At 50.7% G+C, this 20,162-nt stretch overlaps 2 protein-coding genes across 2 annotated transcripts; both read left to right on the top strand.

Annotated features, from left to right (window-relative positions):
* The first annotated feature begins 19 nt into the window (after nucleotides 1-19).
* TXNDC12 (thioredoxin domain containing 12) lies at nucleotides 20-19,950 on the top strand. The gene is made up of 7 exons (XM_072649446.1): nucleotides 20-250; nucleotides 4,469-4,529; nucleotides 12,515-12,567; nucleotides 14,734-14,807; nucleotides 15,587-15,656; nucleotides 17,502-17,585; nucleotides 19,242-19,950. The coding sequence occupies exons 1-7, from the start codon at nucleotides 133-135 to the stop codon at nucleotides 19,319-19,321; spliced, it is 540 nt and encodes a 179-aa protein (XP_072505547.1). The 5' UTR covers nucleotides 20-132; the 3' UTR covers nucleotides 19,322-19,950.
* Nucleotides 8,213-9,765, top strand: KTI12 (KTI12 chromatin associated homolog). Its single transcript, XM_072649445.1, has one exon. The coding sequence runs from the start codon at nucleotides 8,296-8,298 to the stop codon at nucleotides 9,382-9,384; it is 1,089 nt and encodes a 362-aa protein (XP_072505546.1). The 5' UTR covers nucleotides 8,213-8,295; the 3' UTR covers nucleotides 9,385-9,765.
* Nucleotides 19,951-20,162: the final 212 nt, after the last annotated feature.

Here is a 20,162-nt window from a genome sequence, read left to right as displayed (position 1 = left end):
TGTGCCTTTAAGACCCCTCCCCCCGGCGCCGCCCACATCCCTCTGACTTCACTTCCTTCGCGGCAGAGGAGTGGAGAGAGACGAGGAGGGGGAAGAGGAAGAGGAGGCAGCCCGCGCCCCCCGCCCCTAGCCATGGGCGCCCCGCTACAGCTCCTGGGCGCCGGCCCCACGCACCTCGCCCTGGGCTGCTGCTACTGCTGCCTGCTGCTCGTCGTCGCCTCTGCCTCCGCGGCGGGAGGGCTCGGAAAGGGTCAGACTGCCTGCACCCCCTGCACCTTCCCCCATGGAGCCCCTCCCGCACCCTCCCCCACCCTGCTGGACCCCCCCGCACCTCCCCCACCCTGCTGGATCCCCCTGCACCCTTCCTACCCTGTAGGAGCCCCCCACACCTCCCCCACCCTGCTGGACCCCCCTGCACTCTTCCCACCCTGCAGGAGCCCAGCTAACCTTCTCCATCCTGCTGGAGCTCCCCTGCACCTCCCCCACCCTGCTGGACCCTCCCCCCGCACCTCCCCCACCCTGCTGGATCCCCCTGCACCCTTCCTACCCTGCAGGAGCCCCCCCGCACCTCCCCCACCCTGCTGGATCCCCCTGCACCCTTCCTACCCTGCAGGAGCCCCCCCGCACCTCCCCCACCCTGCTGGACCCTCCCCCCACACCTCCCCCACCCTGCTGGACCCCCCTGCACTCTTCCCACCCTGCAGGAGCCCAGCTAACCTTCTCCATCCTGCTGGAGCTCCCCTGCACCTCCCCCACCCTGCTGGACCCCCCCCGCACCTCCCCCACCCTGCTGGATCCCCCTGCACCCTTCCTACCCTGCAGGAGCCCCCCCGCACCTCCCCCACCCTGCTGGACCCCCCTGCACCCTTCCTACCCTGCAGGAGCTCCCCCGCACCTCCCCCACGCTGCAGGACCCCCCCCTCGCACCTCCCCCACCCTGCTGGATCCCCCTGCACCCTTCCTACCCTGCAGGAGCCCCCCGCACCTCCCCCACGCTGCAGGACCCCCCCCCCCGCACCTCCCCCACCCTGCTGGACCCCCCTGCACCCTTCCTACCCTGCAGGAGCTCCCCCGCACCTCCCCCACGCTGCAGGACCCCCCCCTCGCACCTCCCCCACCCTGCTGGATCCCCCTGCACCCTTCCTACCCTGCAGGAGCCCCCCGCACCTCCCCCACGCTGCAGGACCCCCCCCCCCGCACCTCCCCCACCCTGCTGGATCCCCCTGCACCCTTCCTACGCTGCAGGAGCCCCCCACACCTCCCCCATGCTGCAGGACCCCCCCCCGCACCTCCCCCACGCTGCAGGACCCCCCCCCCCCGCACCTCCCCCACCCTGCTGGATCCCCCTGCACCCTTCCTACCCTGCAGGAGCCCCCCCGCACCTCCCCCACGCTGCAGGACCCCCCGCACCTCCCCCATCCTGCTGGACCCCCCTGCACCCTTCCTACCCTGCAGGAGCCCCCCCCCCCGCACCTCCCCCACGCTGCAGGACCCCCCCCCCGCACCTCCCCCACCCTGCTGGATCCCCCTGCACCCTTCCTACCCTGCAGGAGCCCCCCACACCTCCCCCACCCTGCTGGACCCCCCTGCACTCTTCCCACCCTGCAGGAGCCCCGCTAACCTTCTCCATCCTGCTGGAGCTCCCCTGCACCTCCCCCCTCCGCTGGAGTCCCCCTGTACTTCCTCCTGGGACCCTGGATCCCCAGGCAGTCCTGAGACTCCCCTCTCCAGATGCTGGAACCCCTGTACCTCTTTCTGCGGTCTTGGACCCTCCTTTTGGCTTCCAGGACTCCCCTTTTGCTGACGTGCCTCTCCTGTACTCCCCTCCCCCCACTGCAGTTCTGGACTACTCCCCCACCCTGTCCAACTCCCAGATTCTCCAGCCCCCCCTCCCCATTTTCCTAACGTCCTCTGGCTTTCTGAACTCCTGCTTTCCTTCTCTTGGGCCCCCTCTGCGCTCCTGGACTTCTCTATGAGCTTCAGGATGTCCTCCGGGCCCCCAGGCACCCCTTGAGCTCCTGGCACCACCCTGTGCTCTGCTCCTCCCCCAGCTTCTGGACTCCCCCTTGAGCTCTTGGGCTGGCCCTCCCCCCTTTCCCCAGGAGGGTTGGACTGAATGGCCTCCAACATTCATGTGACACTTTAAGGTTTGCAAATCAATTTATAGATACCATCCTACTTGTGATACCACCTGACTGTGTGACCCCAGCTAAGTCACTTAACCTCTAAGTGCACTAGGGGCAACTCTCTAAGGTTGTGAATTGCAGAGAAGGTAGCAACCAGCATTGGTAGAGGGACTTTCCTCATCCTGGAGTTCCCTATACTCATTCAATCACAGTTCCAGCTCCTTTTGCCTTTCTTTGTAGCCCTTGTGACTGTATACAGTAAGTACCCAGTAAGTGCTTATGGACAGAGTAACTTCCCAGAGGTGATATTATTATCCCTTTTTTATAGACAAGGAAACTGAGACTGTGAGAAATTTAGGTGCTGTGGGTCTGAATCAGGATTCAAGCCTGGTTCTTTCTGATTCCAAGTCAGCTATTAAACCCCAGAGGGGATGGGACAATTATGTATAAGCTACTTGTAAAAAAAAAACAAACCAAAATACCTTAAATTTGTGGAACTCTGGATACTTTGCCCAGTGGAGTAGTTTCTTCATTTTAACAATAATAGCTGACATTCATTCTGTAGACCCCCACAGGAGTGAACTCCTAAGATTTGGTGGAGGACAGCGTGTTGAGGTCTCAAGTGGATCAAAAGACTTGACTTGAAATCCAGTTTCAGACACTTACTAACTGTGTGACCTGGACAAGTCCCCTAATCTCCGTCTGCCTCAGTTTCATCAACTGCAAAATGGGGATAATATTTGTAAAGCACTTGGCAAACCTTAAAGTGCTACATACATGCTAGCTATTACAATTATTATTGTGAATATAAATCCTTGAAGTACTTTTAATACAACTTTCTCCCCCCCTTCACCTTCAGAGAAATCCTTGGACAGCAGAATGTAGGAGTCCTCATCCATTTTGGCAAGCATGGCCTTTAGTGAAGGTTCTGAGGACATGATTTTTTTAGGTCCCTTTGCCAATGACCTGAGTTAGTTAACCTCTGGGCAGGTGGCTGCTTGGCTAGAAGTTTCTCTGGAGATTGCACGTGGGCATCTCAGCAACTAGGCAAATACTGCTTCCTCCTAGGATTGGCCCTTCTCAGGCCATACTGGCCCCAGTTGGGTCCTGGATCTGTGGCTGCCGAGTGAAAGGGGGAGAGGATCCAAGGTCACTGTTTTCAGAGCTTGAAGGGACTCAGGGACTCATCTAGTGTGGCTCTGTTTGGGGGAGAGAGGTCCATAGCTTTTCTTTGGGGTTTTCAGACAGTTTAGGACAGATCGGGGGATGGGACAATTATGTATAAGCTACTTGTAAAAAAAAAAAAAACACCTTACATTTGTGGAACTCTGGATAGTTTGTCCAGTGGAGTACTTACCTGACATTTATATGGAATATCCCAGAAGTCTTAGTTTTAGTGCTGGTTTTAAGCTTTAAAAAGTAAAAGCTAACATGACAGAGAAAACTCAATCAGCAAACAACTGCTTTGTTAGGTACCTACTGTATACCAGGTCCTGTGCTAGACACTGAGTTTACAAAGAAAGAAGTGAAACAGCCCTCCTCGGCCAGTCATCCTGCAGAGCACCATGGGTAACTCAGAGGAGACTGGGACATGCAGGAATCTGCTCTCCTAGCTTCAGGGAGGAATAAGCCTTATACGGGAATTTTCTATTTGGAAGCAGAAAGAGCACGACTGGGTACAATCCCAGCGTCTCTGAGTAGGGACCTTGGCAGCCTCCTAGTCAGTCTTGTCCCTGAACGGGGGGTTTCCTCTACAAGCGGGCATCCGTCCTCTGTTTGAAGTCCTCCAGGAAAGGGGAGCTCACCACCTCCACAGGCAGCCTGTTCCACTCTGGGATAACACTTAGAGTTAGTTAGCAAGCTCTTCTTAAATCAAACCTGAATCTGCCTCTTTTGCAGCTTTGCAAAATGGCTCAAGTAGAAGATAATCCAGCCTCCATACACAAGCCTTTGGATGCCTGACGCCACCTCTGCTTGCTCCTCCTTCCCCAGTTTTCTCTCCTCTGGGCTGAACAACATCCCAATTCCTTCAGCCGTCATCCAAGGACGTAGACTTGAAGCCCATCACTGCCCAGTGGCTCTCCTTTGCTCTTTAGCAGGAACACTTGACCCCGATGCCAGTCCTGGCTCTCCCCCCAGCCCACCGGCTCTGTGACCTGACTGTGCCTTATTGCTGCTGTGAGCCTTAATGTTGTTGTCCATGAAGGGACAGCAGTAATCTGCCTAGCTGATGACAGTAGCGGATCACGTGGCACTTTGTAGACCCCTGTGGTTATGTCAATGTCAGCCTCCTGCTGGCTTTTCAGAATGGAAAAGTTTATTTTAAGCCTTTGTCTTTCCAGGTTTTGGGGATCACATTCACTGGAGAACACTAGAAGATGGAAAGAATGAGGCAGCTGCCAGGTAGGTGGAATCTCTACAGGTGATCTTATTAGATAACCAAGGACCCACCTTCTGGAGGGACAGGGGTGGTGTGGGGTGGTGGAAAGGACTCTGGCTGGAGTCCGAGAATCTGGGTTCAAGTTCTGTGTCTAATGTTTACTGCCTGCATAATCTTGGGCAGATCACTTCCCCGGACCTCAATTTCCCTGATATGTAAGATGAAAGGGATGTGTGACCTGAGTGTTCCTTTCTGGCTCCAGATTGATGATCCCTCTGACCCAGATTTCAGGAAGGCCCTCCTAGAAAGCAAGGGGTAGAGCTGAATGATTGCCCAGGACTTCTAAACTGCATCAGATTGGTTAGCATGGGCCGTATAGGAATCAGGAATAAATGACCACAAGGAGACCAAGAGGGGAGGGAGGCAAAGAACATAGATGCTCTTTGACAATTCAGGTTCACTGAGAGACAGTATCTGAGCATGAGCAATCTATTAGCTGGGCAAGCAGTAACCAATAAATTGGATCATTGGCTTCTCAATGACCAGAGACCCCAGGTGGGGTTTGGAGGAATCCAGAGTTGAGTAGATGGGGGAAGACCATATGATTGGTGAGAAGATAGACAGCATTGTGGGGGTGGGGAAAGCATGATTGTGGGGCTAGTGACCACCCTTCTCCGACAGTCAGGGATTGTTAATTGTTTGATGGGACCCATCAGCATCTTACAGACCTTATTAGTGGACCAGAGTTATCAACTCCCTGGTGCCTAGAAGGATTTTTAGGGAGATAAGATCCTCCCTAACTGTACAAGGACAGGCAAGAACATACAGTAGACTTCTGGGAGATGATAACAAGTTAACTTGTAACTTTAACTCAGAGGAAAAGCTGACTCATTTATAAAATTAATACAGCATAAAATCAGTTAAACTCATACAGTAGAAACTAGAAGTAATATTTTGATGTTTTTATCTGCTGGGGGTCGGCTTTCAGTTTAGAGGCCGCTAGGTGGTGCAGTGGATAGAGTACTGGGCCTGGCCTTGGACGCTTATTCAGACACTGTGGGACCCTGGGCAAGTCACTTGACCTCTGCCTGCCTCAGTTTCCCTAATTGTTAAATGGCACTAATAGTAGCACCTACCTTTTAGGTAGTTGTGACCATCAGGTCAGATTGTATTTGTAAAGTACTTAGCACAGTGCTGGGTGCATAAGAGGTGCCATAAAAATGCTAGCTCTTATTACTGTTACTATGAGCAGCTTATCTCAGGTCACGTTAATAGGAGGCCATTTGTGGTGGACTGCACACTGGGTATAAAAGTGAGCCCTCAGAGTTCCAGGTCTATGAAGGAAAAACTGTTGTGGGCCACACTGAGAGAGGCTCAGTGCTCATGACTAGGAAGGCAGTGGTCCTACTGCACTCTGCCTTGTCCCTTGACTCAGATGGAGCTTTGTGTTTGGTTCTGTGTGCCACCTTTTAGGAAGGACATTGACAATCTGGAGAGCACCCAGAAAACAAAGGGATGAGGATGGGGAGGAGCCTGGAGACCACACAATAAATTTAAGGAATTGGGAGTGTTAACCTGGAGAGGAGAAGACTTATGGGGTCCAGGAGAGCTTTCCCCAGGTATAAGAAGGGTTGTTACGTATAAAAGAGATCAGCGTGGTTCTGCTTGGTCCCATGGAACAGAACTAGGTGGTGAGGCAGGGGAAGAGGAATTATAGTCCTTCTAATAGTTAGAGCCCCAGGTCATCCGCTAGAGGAAGGGGCTGCCTCGGAAGGTGGGGAGCTTCTTAGTGGACATTTCTGCAGAGGATGGCTGTCTCTAGGATGTCATAGCAGGGATACTTGTTTAGGTGTGGATCAGACTAGATAGCTCCAGCGGCCCCTTCCAGCTCTGGCCTCCTGTAAGTCTCTAATCCTTTATAAAGAATTTAAAGATAAGCTCTTAATGGGATTGCCACCCCTTTGGTTAGGAATCCCCTAGAATCCATCCTTATCTCCTATCTGTCTGGTATGAGGATAGTGTTTGCTCATTCTCCAGGCATGGGCTTAGGGAACCTCTGGGTGTCCTGGTCTAGAAAAGAATGTAATAGGAGCTTGATCCCAGGCTTCTGGGAACAGCCATGGGATTGAAGAGGACTTGGAAGGCTCTGGGTCCAATTTCTTATTTGGGAACTAGACCCTTCCCCTGTTTTAGGGTCTTGAGAAGGTGTATAGAGAGTTAGAAGCCTCATCTTCCTCAGGGTCTTTAAGGCCTTACCTGTGACTCTTTAAAATATCATCACCCAGGTCTTGATTCTAAAACAAGAAAGTTTAGTGGTTCGTTAATGCCGTGGCACACTCACAAATGATTGAAAAGCAATGACTAAGTGCTTACAGTATGTGAAGAACTCAGAGTACAGATAGAAAAGCAAGCCAGTCCTCTGCTCTCAAGGAACTCACATTCTAAGGAAGGAGCAGTAGGGAAGGTTTCAGGTGCAAGTCAGATGGAAAGGTCCCATGATGCTTCGGGTACAGCAGCCAAGCAGCTGGTCATGCCCCTGCTCTGATGTCATTCCCACTGATAATATCACAGCAGTTACTGAGGATGTTGAACCACTTGATGATGTCCTAAAGCCATAGGCCATGGTTTCATAGTAAATGCCCTAAAGGGGTTCCATTCACTCTGGCTGAGGCTCTGTGAGCTGTTGTGGAGTTCTTGGTTATTTTCTAATGAGCGCCAACCTAAAAACCTTCTGGTCTGCTCTGTCTCAGTTAGGGGTGGGGTGGGTAAGAGGATGATCAATCCGTCAACAAACATTTATTAAATGCTTACTATGTGCCAAACGCTCTGCTGAGCGATGGAGATACAAAGAAATGCAAAAACACAGGCTGTCGTCAACAGGCCTTACAGTCTAATGGTCAGAATTTGGAGACAGAAGACGCATTTAAATGTCATCGTTATCTTCCCTGCACTAAAACTGTCCCCTGACTTCTCACTGAGGCAGCTTGGGCTTGCTGAAAGAGCTCTGGCTTTAGAGCTGGAGGACCTGTTTGAATCCTGCCTTTGCCACTCTGACCTTAGGCAAGTTATTTTTCCTCTCTGGGCCCCAGTCTTCCTCTTAAGGGAAGGGTGAAGGGAAGCCACTGGGCCTGGTGGGCAGAGGGACAAGGCTGGGGAGCAGCAGACTCCCCAAGGTCAGCGTGGAATGGGCAGTGCCCCCCTAGCTGCGCCAAGCAGAGGCTGGAGGATGACTTTCCGGGGTGATTTTGTAGCCCCACTGGAAGGGAAGGGCCCCCGATGTTGAGTTGAGAGCGCCGGGGTTCCAATGCTGGCTTCGTCTCCCTGAGCTCCGGGGTGACTGGGTCATGTCCCCTGCGCCTCAGTTTCCCCATCTGTAAGAGGGGCCAGACTGCCTCCCACCCGTTCTGGAGCCATCGTGCTCATCACTCCCTGGGGGCCCCATGCCAAGAATTAGTGGTTTGGGGTACGGTTCTCCCGATAGGGGCGAGGAGAGAGCGGGTTGGTGGACGCCGTGGCCAGGCCCTGAGGGTGGCCTCCTGGCCCCTGGGGATGGAGTCCCTTTTAGATCTGCCCGGCCCACGTGAGAAACACGTGACTGCCTCCTCTCCCCGCTACCATAGCAACCGGGCCTTGGCCAATTTCCCCTCTTTCCTCCGCCTGCTCTCCTGAGTTACGCGCTGATTGGCTGGGGTAGCTGCGCTTTGATTGGCCAGAGGCGTAGGGCGGAAGTCTAGTTAGTGCTTCCGGCGGCTCTGGCCGCCCGCGCCGGAAGCGGTCCTGAGGGTGGGCATGCCGCTGGTGGTGCTGTGCGGGCTGCCGGACAGCGGCCGGAGCCGGCGCGCCGACGAGCTGCGGAGGGCGTTGAAGGCCGAGGGTCGCCCCGTCACGGTCGTGCGCGATGCCGACGTGCTGGGGCCTGGCGGGCCGGCGGCGCTGGCTGAGGCCTACTCCGACCCGACCCGCGAGAAGGAGCTGCGCGCGGCCCTCAAGGCCTCGGTGGAGCGCGGCCTGGGTCCCCGGGCTGTCGTCCTCCTCGACTCGCTCAACTACATCAAAGGCTTCCGCTACGAGCTCTACTGCCTGGCCCGGGCCGCGCGCACCCCGCTCTGCCTGCTCCACTGCCTGAAGCCCCGGCAGCGGGCCCCGGGCCCCCGGGAGGACGGCCGACCCCAGGCCGGGGCCGCAGCTGGCAGCTGGAGGCCGAAGGCCGCGGGGCCCGAGCACCCCCGGGAGGACCGCGAGTCCCCGGCGGAGGGCTCCGAGGAAGGCCCAGGATCTCTGGCCTCGAGGCTCCAGGGATCCCCGAGCTCAAAGGCGCTCTTCCGGGAAGAGAGAGGGGGAGTGGGGGTCGCAGGGCCCAGGGCGGCTGAGGATTTGGTGCCGGAGCCCCCCGAGCCCGGGAGCCCAGAGCCAGATCCGGGCTTTCCCCCAGAGCTCTTGGAGGCCCTGGCCCAGCGGTTTGAGGCGCCAGACTCCAGGAATCGCTGGGACCGGCCCCTCTTCACGGTGCTGGGCCCTGAGGAGCCCCTGCCCCTGGCCCAGATCTGGGCAGCCCTTTTTGAGAGCCAGGTGCCTGCCCCCCACCAGGCCACGCAGTCACAGCCTCTGTCCTCCACCAATTTCTTGCACCAGCTGGATCAGGTCACCAGTCAGGTCCTTGCGGCCCTGATGGAGGCTCAGAAAACTGCCGTCCCAGGGGACTTGTTGGCCCTGCCGGGGACCACCGAGAGGCTGCTGTTCACTCGCCCCCTGTCTATGGCTGAGCTGAGCCGACTCAGGCGCCAGTTCATCTCCTACACCAAGATGCACCCTAACAAGGAGAACCTGCCCCAGCTGGCCAACATGTTCTTGCAGTACCTGGGCCAGAGCCTCCACTGAGGGAGTCAGGAGGTAGAAGCCTGAGGCTGTCTCCTGTTCCTCTGGCCCCCAGATTCCTTCCCTCCCACCATCAAGTGGTATGAGACTGTTAGGAGATGCTGACAGTCTCAGTTAACCCGGATTCAGACTGTGACCACTTTGGGCTTAGTGACAGTGGTGCTTCAGTAAGGGTACCTTGAGAGAACAAGGCTTTAGATGGACAGCACTGGATGTTACACTTGTACTTTTGGAAGTAGTGAAGTTTTTGGACACTGAACTTCCCTTCTCAGTACAGAGGCAACTAGACAGAAGACTCAAAATGGACAGAAATCTATAAAAAAAAGAACAATTCTGTTTTTGTAGTTGGTGTGCTGCAATAAAAGGTTTTGGGTTTTTTTTTAATTGGAGTCATTGATTGCTAGTAGTACCAGCATCATAGATTAAGAACTCAAAGGAAGCTAGAGGTCTTTGACCTAGAAAGGAAATGTTTCTCAGGTTGCTATGGGTCTATGGAATATCTGCTGTATAATATACTTGGGTGATGGTTTGCTTTATAGTATGTAATTGGTCTTGAAATGAGGGGGATGATAGCCAGATAGAGTCCTGGACATCTGTGCCCCTATAGCTGGACTTGTCATAGACCTGAGCAGGTGGTGTCGTGGAAAGGGCACTGAAATGAGAGACTTCAGGTCTCACTGCAGTCATTCAGAGCTTTGTGGTCTTGGGCTGGTCACTTGTCTTTTCTGGGCCTAAGATGAAGGGATTTGACTGCAACCAGGAGTTTGTAACCAAAGAATCTGTGAACTGATTTCCCTTCTAATCCTACTATTTTTATTCATTTATATTTTTTATTTGTTTTCATTTTCTACAATCATTTCTGTAATTCTTAGATTTTTTTCTCCTCCCTCCCCAAGATGTATTTTTACTCATTTAAAAACATTCTGAGAAGGTTTCATAGGCTTCGCCAAATTGCCCAAGGAATTCAAGACACTAAAAGGTTAGGAACTCCGGAATTAGAGGGTCAGTTAGGGTTCCTTCCAACTAGTTTTTTTGCATTTGAAGGTCCCTCTCACATCTGATATGTGACATGGCTTATATGCTTTAACATTTTGTATTCTATGGTTTTAAGGACTTTGTACACCTAAAAGTACTGTGTCGAAAGTGCCTGTCACATCATTGAGTTCCACTCTCTCCTTTTACCTACGAGAAAGCTGAAGACCAGAGATGGAGCATTGACAAGGTCACCAGCCTAGATTCCAGCCCAGGTCTGCTGGTGCCCAAAGGGCTTTCCCTCCTCACAGTGGAAGCCCCAGGAAGGTTCTGAGGGGGAGATGTTGAGACCTAGGGATGGTAGCAGGGTGTAACTACTTAGAGCTAGAAGTAACTTGTGAGGTCAGTCGATCAGGTGACATTTATTAAATGCTTACTGTACGTTCAGCATTGGGAATACACAATCCAAAGTGAAACAGTCACAGGGGAGACAAATGTGGAGTCCACCCTGTCAATGAAGTACTGGTTTTGCTACTGTATCCTGAAGACCACCTGAAGACCAGGCCATTCCATCTGCCCTGCAGCTCATGCCTAGCTAGGATGAGAGAGAAGAACTGGCTTTTCTGTGTCTGTTTCCTGCACTTAGCACAGGGCTGACACACTTATGGTAAATATGGAGGAGTTGTAGCCAAAAAAATTCCCTGGTAATCTTTCTTCCTTCTGTCACTCTCCCCGATGAGTGGTCCTCCATCCTCCAAATAAACACCTCCAAATAAAGGGAAAAGTGACCTACCTCACCTTTGGACAGATCTACTTATTAGGACTTCATATTGGAGCTGAAATCTGCCTCCTTGTAGCCCCTCACCTCCCCTTCTAGTTCTGCTCTCTGGGGTCAAGTAGAGCAAGTCACAAAAAGAGAAATTTGCTTGTTTCAGTTATCTTAAAGTGGCACAATTAAGGCTGAAACAGACTTACTTTACCTGAGTTTCAAAATGCTTCAAATAGCTTAGGTGCTGGGGTAAGAAATAGTGTGATTTCCTCTTCCAAGATGCTTCTTGGAGATAGAAACTGGAGGCAGGTTGTGACTCAGTGGTTAGAACACTAGACCTGGAGTAGTCAGGAAGACTGAGTTCAAATCCAGACCGACCAGTACTAGTTGTGTGACCCTGGGCAAGTCACATAACCTCTGCCTCAGTTTCCTCATCTGTAAAATGTAGGTTATGGTAGCACCTGACTCCCAGGATTGTTGTGAGGACCAAATGGTATTATTTGTTAAGTACCCAGGATATGGAAGGTAAACCTTCTATTAATATAATTAACAAATCATTTTTTAAAAATCCATGGACCTCAAGAGCCCCTGCTCTAAAAAAAAGAGGCCATCATAGAAAGAGAGTTAACCGTTTCATACGTAATCCTCTTTTTGGGTTCTGTGTATTGGAAAGTTTGCATTTGTTGAAAAATTTATAATTTAAAAAAAAATCCTCTAAAAGAAATGTTTCCCTAGATTAGACTTTGTGGAACATTGTGGGTGGAGGGAATAGGTCATTTTGGGAGAAGCAAAACTTGAAGGGTATGGGGTTTTGAGACGGGATCAGTTACACTACCATATCGTGATCTTCATTGTGCCAAAGGTTTTTTGGTACACATCAGCTTTCCCTCCAACAACGCAACCTTAGACAGTTTCAGGGGTTGTAACCAAAAAAAAATTCCCAGGTGATTAGTGTTCTGGTGATAAGGACTAAGCTGGCCTGGTCCTCAGGGGATGGAAATATAGTCTGGCCACTTTGTTGGGGCTTCCTTGAGTCTGTGCTCCCTTGATGTGGCCTTTTCAAGCCCAGAGCCTTCAAGATGCATGAGAAGAGGATATCCCTGGAAAATTCTGTTTAAAATGTGTTGATTCTTTAAAAAAGATATTCTTATCGCTTCCCAGTCACTGTCTGACTAATAGCACCCTCTCTTATAGCCAGGAAGTCCAATTATTCCAAACAAGTGGACACACTGACCGTGTCTGACAGTGTTTGCCACACTCCCTCCCCTAGTCCTCCACCTCTAGTGAAAAGAGGGAAGTTTGTCCCCTGCTCATTTCCAGGGAGGATTTTTAAGACAACTGAAAGCAGGTGTGGGCTGAACCAACTGACCATTTGCTGTTTTGTTTTCTAAGTGGGCTGCCCCTGATGGTCATCATCCATAAGTCCTGGTGTGGAGCCTGCAAAGGTACGTATGGGCCAGAGATTTCAGGGTCTCTGAAGGAGACGTGCTTCCTTCCTTCAGAGAGCATTTCCTTGTTACCTGTACTTTTTGTTATTATGCATGATGATTTAGGGGTACAGAAGAAAGCCAGGACACCATCCCTACCCCCAAGAAGCTTATTGTCTCATCCAGAGGCAGAGTGAACCAAGTCTGGATTTGGTGTCAGGACCTGGGTTTGAATCCTGCCTCTATGTGACCTGGGGCTAGTTACATCATCCCTCTGAGCCTCAGTTTCCTCATCTGTAAAGTTAGCACTTGATTTGTATGGGAAATTTTTCTTGTCTCCCATAACACTGTACTCTCATGGTTTTTCTGCCTTGAGAGGCTGTTTGACCTAGCAGAGAAAATGCTTTGAGACCCAGTTTCTAATCCTGCCTCAAATACTGAGTAGCTATGGAAATCCTAGAGATAGAAGAGGCCTTAGAGGTCATCTGGTTGACCTCCATCCTTTTATAGGTGAGGAAACTGAGGCCCAGAAATATTAAATTTTTGCCCCAAGTCTCACTGATGGTAAGTAACATCATCAGGCTTGGTAAGTCATTGAATATCACTTGGCCTGGCTTTCCTTAATGAGGAAACTGGACTGGCTGGCCACTGAAGTCATTCTGTTTTAAATCTAAGTCTGTGAACCTGTGTTCTCTACGTTCCATCCAAACCACCATATTCTTCATCCCCTGTTCTTGTCTTGTTCTTTCCTTCCCCCATGCCTTTGATCATGCTGTACTCCCTCCCTGCCTCTCCCCAAATCTTCCTGCTGAAGCTTCCCACATGGCTTGGATCAGGGCCTTCTTACACCTCCCTCTTCAGGTTTCCCCTCTAACTGGAGCCCCATCCTGTGCCCTAATCACATTCTACCCCATATTCTGAGTTATGTCTGTGTGTGATGTCTTGTCCCACTCGCTAGAGTCTAGTCCCCTTAATAAAAGGATTTGTTCTTTGAAGTTTGGATTCAATCACAGGGCCACACTTGAGGACTAGAGGGCCACAGGTCGAGGCTGCAGTTCCCCACCCCTGGACTAGACTATAAGCTCTGCAGAACCTTGTACCCAGAAAGTGTTTAATAAACGTTTTCATGGTATAGAGGCTATCTAGTAGTGTCCCTTGTGGATACCCAGCCATGTTCCAGTAGATCCAGTTTGCAGAGACCAGAGTAGGGTGTAGAAGGCAGTGAGGCTTCCTGGCAGAGGGAGCTGGGGAGGCTCTGAAGTGGCAGAGATGTGGGCGGGAAGAAGACACTCAGAAAGAGCATGGGGAGAAAGGGTCAAGAGTGGGTGGCATCCCTTAGATCTGCCCCGTGCAGGGGGTGGGCTGAGGCTCAGAGAGCCCACCTGCTTTGGGCCACCTGGCCAGAGGGGAGCTGGAATGTGGAACTTCCGGGTCTGACCCAGATCTAGTCACCAGTGGCTTCCTGACTTAGGATCCCAGAGTTAGAGCTGGGAGGGAACTTGGAGGCATCAAATCCAGTCATTTTACTGGTGAGGAAACCGAGGCCCAGGGTCACCTAAGTAGGAAGTGTCCCAGGCAGGATCTGAACTCGAATCTTTCTGACTTCAACCCCAGCACTCTCTTCACTCAGTCCTGGCACTGCTCAAAAGAGATAGCACCTAGTTATTTTGAGAGGTGATGGGGGATCATGAAATCCTGGGGTGCCATCCTGGCTTGGCTCCTTATTCTGGGCCTCGGTTTCTTCATGTATAAAATAAGGGGATCAGGCTGAGTGGCCTCTGAGGATGCTTTTGCTTCTAGAGCTAGGGTCCTTATATTGAGAACGGCCTGGCTGGTGTTCTGCCTGAGGTGCTTGCTACTTGTGTGTTATTGGGTAAGCCCCTCCCCCTTCTCTGAATCTCAGTCTTCTCCTCTGTATAGTGTGGGGGGAGTCCTTGTCATCATCCTCATAGCTGGTACTTCTGTAGTGCTTCCAGGTTTGCAAAGCACTTGACAGACGTTTTATTTTTACATAATCGTCACTCAGGGTTGTTTGTTACAAGGAGAGTCCCTTTGTAATCCCGAAAGCAATGTAGAAATGGGTGAAATCATGACAAAGAAGACCCCTTGTGACAGGACACAGGACACAGATGAAGACAGATCTTTTCAATGATTTTGTCCTTTTTTTCTTTTTCTTTAAATCAGCCTTAAAGCCTTTGTTTGCGGAGTCCAAGGAGATCTCAGAACTTGCTCACAATTTTATTATGGTCAATCTTGAGGTAAGGTTGGAGGAGCTTTGTCACGCAGGGCTCTGTCTGGGTTGTTCCCACCCTGTTGTAATTGTATGCATTCTTCTCTTGGTCCTGCTCCTTTCCTTTTGTGTCATTTCATAAAAGTCTTGCCCTTCTCTGTGTTCTCAGTCGTCCTCCATTCCACCTATGCTGCACACCTTCATCCATTCCCCAGTTTTCACTTTGCTGCCCCAAAAGTGCCGCTGTAATACTGGGGTGTATATGACAGCTCTTGCTTTTTCAAATTGACTCGGCCAAAACTTATGAGGCATCTGCAGGGTGTTTGTGATTGAAAGGACAAAAATAAGCCTATTTCTGCCTTCAAGGTATTTTTATTCTGCTGGGCAACAGAGGCAGTCTGCTGTAGTGAGGAAAGCACTGGTTTTGATTTCAGTGGTCTTGGATTCGAATTGTGATGCTATTATATTATCCATATGACCCTTAACCTCTTGGGCCCATGATGGTGGGGACGGAGATAGTGGTTTGAACCCAGATTCTCTGGCTCTAGCGCCAGTACTCCTTCCCACGTGCCATACTGACCCATATTTGAACAGGGGGAGATACGTCAGGCAGGATGTAGAGGCCTTTCTCTCAAGAGCACGGTAGGGGGCTTGGGTCAGATGGTCTGGGGGAGAACTAAGAGTTCACTGAGATCAAGGACAAGAGCCTTCATTATGATGCCATGGAGAAGGCACCTGGAGAATGAGTGGGAATTCCAGGTATCTGCTATTCAGTGAGTTGAATCATCTCACCTTAATTATCCACAGGATGAAGAGGAACCAAAAGATGAAGCCTTTAGCCCTGATGGCGGTTATATTCCGAGAATCCTTTTCCTGGGTAAGCTCAAGCTTTGTAAAGCTCTAGATGTTGGATAAATGCGTGCCTGGTGGTGAAAGGGAAAGGAAGGGAAGAAGCATTCACAAAGTGCCTATGATGTGTCAGACCCTGAGTTAAGTGCTTTTCACAAATATTATCTCATTTGATCCTCATAACCTTGGGAGGTCAGTGCTGTTACTATCCCCATTTTACAGATGAGGAAGCTGAGGCAGGCAAAGATTAATTTATGTTCCCAAGGTCACCCGTGTCTGTGGCTGGATTTGAACTCAGGTCTTCCTGACTCCAGGCCCAGTGCTTTATTCACTGTACCACCTCGTTGCCCCAGAATTTCATTTGATTCTCATAAGAATTTTGGGAGGTAGATGCTATTATTATCCCAATTTTACAGTTAAGGAAACTGAGGCAGGCAGAGGTAAGTGACTTACCTAGGATCACCCAGCTAGAAAGTGTCTGAGCCTGAATTGGAACTCCAGGCCCAGTGGTCTGTGCTGCTTAGCTACTGCGTAGACCCTAAAGATAGCCAGATGCCATAACTGTTGGCTGCCTGGTGGCAGCAGAGACCTCAGAATCATAGGAAATATTCCTGAGAACTAGAACTAGATTCTTAAGTTACCAAATGATGGCACAGTCAGGATAGGGCTTGTTTGTGTTCCTCTTTAAGGTCTGGGAAGCCTCTTTTTACAGCTGTTCTGTTAATTACCCCCATTTTAGAGATGAGTAAATAGAAGGGACATGACCTGTGCAAGGTCACATGGATAGCCAGTGTATGTGATCAGTCAGTAAACACTGATTAAACACCCACTATGTGCCAGGCACTGTGCTAAATGATGAGGATACAAAAAGAGGCAGAAGACAGTCCTTGCCCTCAAGAAGCCCCCACAGGGGGGCGGAGCTGCCAGGAGGCCAGTGACGTGGGATGAAACAGCACAAGGAGGGTGGGGTGGGCACAAGGTGTGACAAGACTGGGGCCCCTGTTAGGAAAGGCTTTGATGACCCATGCATTTCATACTTGATTCTGGAAGTGATGGGGAGTTTATTTTACTGGCGTGGGGGACCTGAGTTTTAGCAAAATCACTTGAGTGCCTGGCTGAAGGATAGGCCAGGGTGGAGAAGGATCGTGGCAGGCTGTGGAGCTGGTACTCTGTAATCCCGAGGCTCGATCAGTAGGGATGAAAGGGATTGTCGTCTTTACTATTGGGCTCTCTCTGTGTATGTCATATCCCTCTGCTGGACGGAGGGTTCTTTGGGGATGTCACATGGTTCCTGGAAATGCCATCTCCCTCCCAGTGCTGAGCATAAATAACCCTCATTAACTGCCTTGAGAGTTTGTTGTGGCTATGAGTAGAGCGAGGCTCATCATCACAACCAGAGCTGGCATCTGAATCAGGAGGGCTTGGGTTCAAGTCTTACCGCTGACCCATTAATGGCTGTGTGGTCTTGAGCAAAGTCTTCACTTCTCAGGGGCCCAGGCGATTTTCTAAGACTAAGTTATAGATGAGTTGCCAGGCTAGTCTCTGTCAGTGAAGAGTTACCTCAAACCAATGAAATCATGGATCTAGGCCCTAGTCCCTATTCCTGGTGCAGGGGCTGGAGTACTGGATATGAAATCAAGAAGTTCTGGGTTTGAATCCTAATTCACATCCCTAAATACTGTGTGACACTTAACTTCAGTTTTCTTGTCTATAAAATGGAAATGTTTTTGGCACCTACCTCCCAGAGTTCTTGTCAGAATTAGATGAGCTATGTGTCAAGTGCCTTGTGAACCTCAAAGCACTCTTATGAATGTTGGGTTATTGTTAATAATAATAATACACATTTGAGCCTTTTTTTCCCCTTGTATTTTAGATCCCAGTGGCCAAGTGCGGCCTGAAATCATTAATGAGAAAGGAAATCCCAGCTACAAGTACTTCTACATCAACGCTGAGCAGGGTACGTGCGGGTGGGGGCAGGGCTACAGCTCCGCAGCTTGGCCAGGATGTAGCAGGTTTAGGATCAGTAATGAGAAAGATAATTGAAGAAGTCTTTATAAAGTACCTCCTGTGTGATTAGACCCATGGTGCAAGTTGAGGATGTAGATGGCACAGGGAGGTGTAAATTCAGCAGCTCTTTATAATCAAAATCTGAAACTAGTTAAAACTGACCTTTAGTTGACTAATCTCTGCCTTAACCATAACAGATAGCTGAAGACTTGCTAGGATTTCAAAGAGCTGGCGATGAAAGCGGCAGGCCCTTGTGTTTATCTGGTGCATTTAAGAAAAGCTGTGTTGCTCAAATGGAGACACCCATGGGGACGTGCACTAGATGATCAAGAAGAGAAGGGTATGAGGCAGCATCTACCTCTCCACAATGAGAGCAGGCCATTAGCCAACTGCCTGAGACCAGCCTGATGTCTCCAGAGTGGGATGGGAAGGCCTTTAGTCAGGGGCATCTCTGGGGAGACCTGGAGGAGGGAGGAGTGGTAGGAAGTTGCCCCTACGACCTGGCACTTAACTCCACCAGGCTTCCTCTTATCAAATGGACAGGTCAGTCAAAATATCATGCCAGTCAGCTTCCCAGATATACACGGTTTTGGTTTGCCACTGCACCTCCCTCCCATGTCTGGAGTATTTTCCGTATTTGGGTACTGGACCGTTAAGCTGGTAGGTGTCCTGAATGGAATGGAGACCTTAAGATGCCTTAGGAGGCCAGAGAAAGTGAAGCTGCCTTCACATATTTAAAGGTCCTGTGGAAAAAGGACCTCATGCTAGGAGCAGTGAGGCATCAGGCACTCCCCAGAGGTCTTGACAGGAAGGGTGTGTGGCCACTTGTGAGGGAGCACTCCCTTGGTCATGTACAGGCAGGACTAGGTGGGCCCTGAGGCCCTTGTAACTCTGAGAGTCTGACTCTTGATCTCCTGCCTCCCAATTCTGAGGCCCCAAGTTACTGTTTCCTCTCCCATGGGGATCATCGAGGGCTCACTGCCCTGTCCATGTTCCTGGATTCTTTTCCAGAAGTCTCTTTTGCTTCTTTGTTTTTTGTGTTTCTAAACATTTTTATGTTTATTGCAAATTTGGTTATCAGCAGTCCAGCCACACACATCCTGTCCCAGTGTAGACCCAGCTCCCTGCCTTTGTATTGGTTGCCCACCATGTCTGGAGCACTCTTCTTCCACCCCCACCTCACCCCGGTCTCTCAACTTTCTTGGCTAAAGATTCCACTCAGATTGCCCCTCCTACAGGAGGCCTTTCCCAGCCCCTCTGAGATCACTTCCCATCCAGTCTGCATCCAGTAGCTTATATGGATCTGATCATATCCCCCATGTTGTCTCCCCCATGAGAATGTGAAATCCTTGAAGACAGGAACCACATTGGCTTTTCTCTGTGTGCTCAGTGCTGAGCACAGGGCCTGGCACATAGTGGTTGCTATGCCAAAAGGCCCAGCACAAGCATTTCATGATACAAAGAACAGACGGGGGAGAAATCCAAGAAGCATTGGTCCAACTCTTCTTCAAGTGGTGTGAATGTTCAGTTTAACAAGGCACAGTGGTCCCCTGGTGACCCCTCCGCTTCAAGATGTCTCCTTATTTGTCCCTTGATTTTTTTGTAGTGGTTGAGGGGATGAAGGAAGCCCAGGATAAGCTGACAGGCGACTCCTTTAGGAAAAGTCATGCGCAAGATGAGCTGTGATGGGCTGGGAGCTCACCCTCCTTCACTGAAATAAAAGCCTGGGGAGGAATCTGCTCCTGGAAGAGACCAGGGGATGTGGCTTGCACTGGAAGGCAGGACCTGCCCTCTGTGAAAGGGCTCTGTCCTCTTGAGAAAGCCCAGTTTTCCCATCCAGTTGCATGCCCTGGGATTCCTCCCCTCCTTCCTTACCACCTTTCCACTAACCCGGATTGCCTTGTGGACAGGCCCTCACCACGAGTGCTCGGCTTCTCGTCCCTTCTTGCCTATCCTCCATGCCTAACTCACAAGGGCATTGAAAGTGTGGGCCAGAGCACTGACCTGAGCAAATCAGCTCATCAGTTTCTGTTTCCAAAAGTTGGTCATTGGCTCTGGCCTCACAGGGAAACCAGGGAATATTAGTTCCCTGCCTTTGACCTTCCTCCCTCCTGTCTCTCTCATTCTCCCTGTTCCAGAAATTAAGTGAATTCTGTCAGAATCAGCTCCCCTTCCCCACCCCTGCCCCCCATTGTCAATCTCTGAGCAATGGCTCACCTATAGATCCGTCTAGTCATTTCATCACATTGTATTTTTGTACTAGGCTTTGGAAAATGATATGTAGTTTAATTAAACTTTTAAATAATACTTTAAAAGAGACAATCCTGGTTGCTTTGGCATCTGGAGGGCATATGGGAAGGGACAAAGACCACTTGGGAACGTCCAAAAGTGGTATGAGTTGCAAAAGGTGAAATTTCTCCTTCTCCAGAGGGTCTTCACATGGAGATTAGATGATGGATTATTGGGAATATCCTAGAGGGGATGGCCTCTTTGGGTTCACTAAATTTCTCAGGGCTTGATCTGGTCT

The sequence above is a fragment of the Notamacropus eugenii genome, chromosome 2 (assembly GCF_028372415.1).
Source record: "Notamacropus eugenii isolate mMacEug1 chromosome 2, mMacEug1.pri_v2, whole genome shotgun sequence".
Classification (NCBI taxonomy): Eukaryota; Metazoa; Chordata; class Mammalia; order Diprotodontia; family Macropodidae; genus Notamacropus; species Notamacropus eugenii.
This window is presented reverse-complemented; position numbering and strand designations above follow the sequence as displayed.

What these genes read in the sequence shown, in the direction of transcription:
- KTI12 (XM_072649445.1), top strand. Translation starts at nt 8,296, where the DNA reads ATGCCGCTGGTGGTGCTGTGCGGGCTGCCGGACAGCGGCCGGAGCCGG.
- TXNDC12 (XM_072649446.1), top strand. Translation starts at nt 133, where the DNA reads ATGGGCGCCCCGCTACAGCTCCTGGGCGCCGGCCCCACGCACCTCGCC. An exon ending in GGCGGGAGGGCTCGGAAAGG is followed by an intron (nt 251 to 4,468) that starts GTCAGACTGCCT and finishes TTGTCTTTCCAG; the next exon opens with GTTTTGGGGATCACATTCAC. An exon ending in AAGAATGAGGCAGCTGCCAG is followed by an intron (nt 4,530 to 12,514) that starts GTAGGTGGAATC and finishes TTGTTTTCTAAG; the next exon opens with TGGGCTGCCCCTGATGGTCA.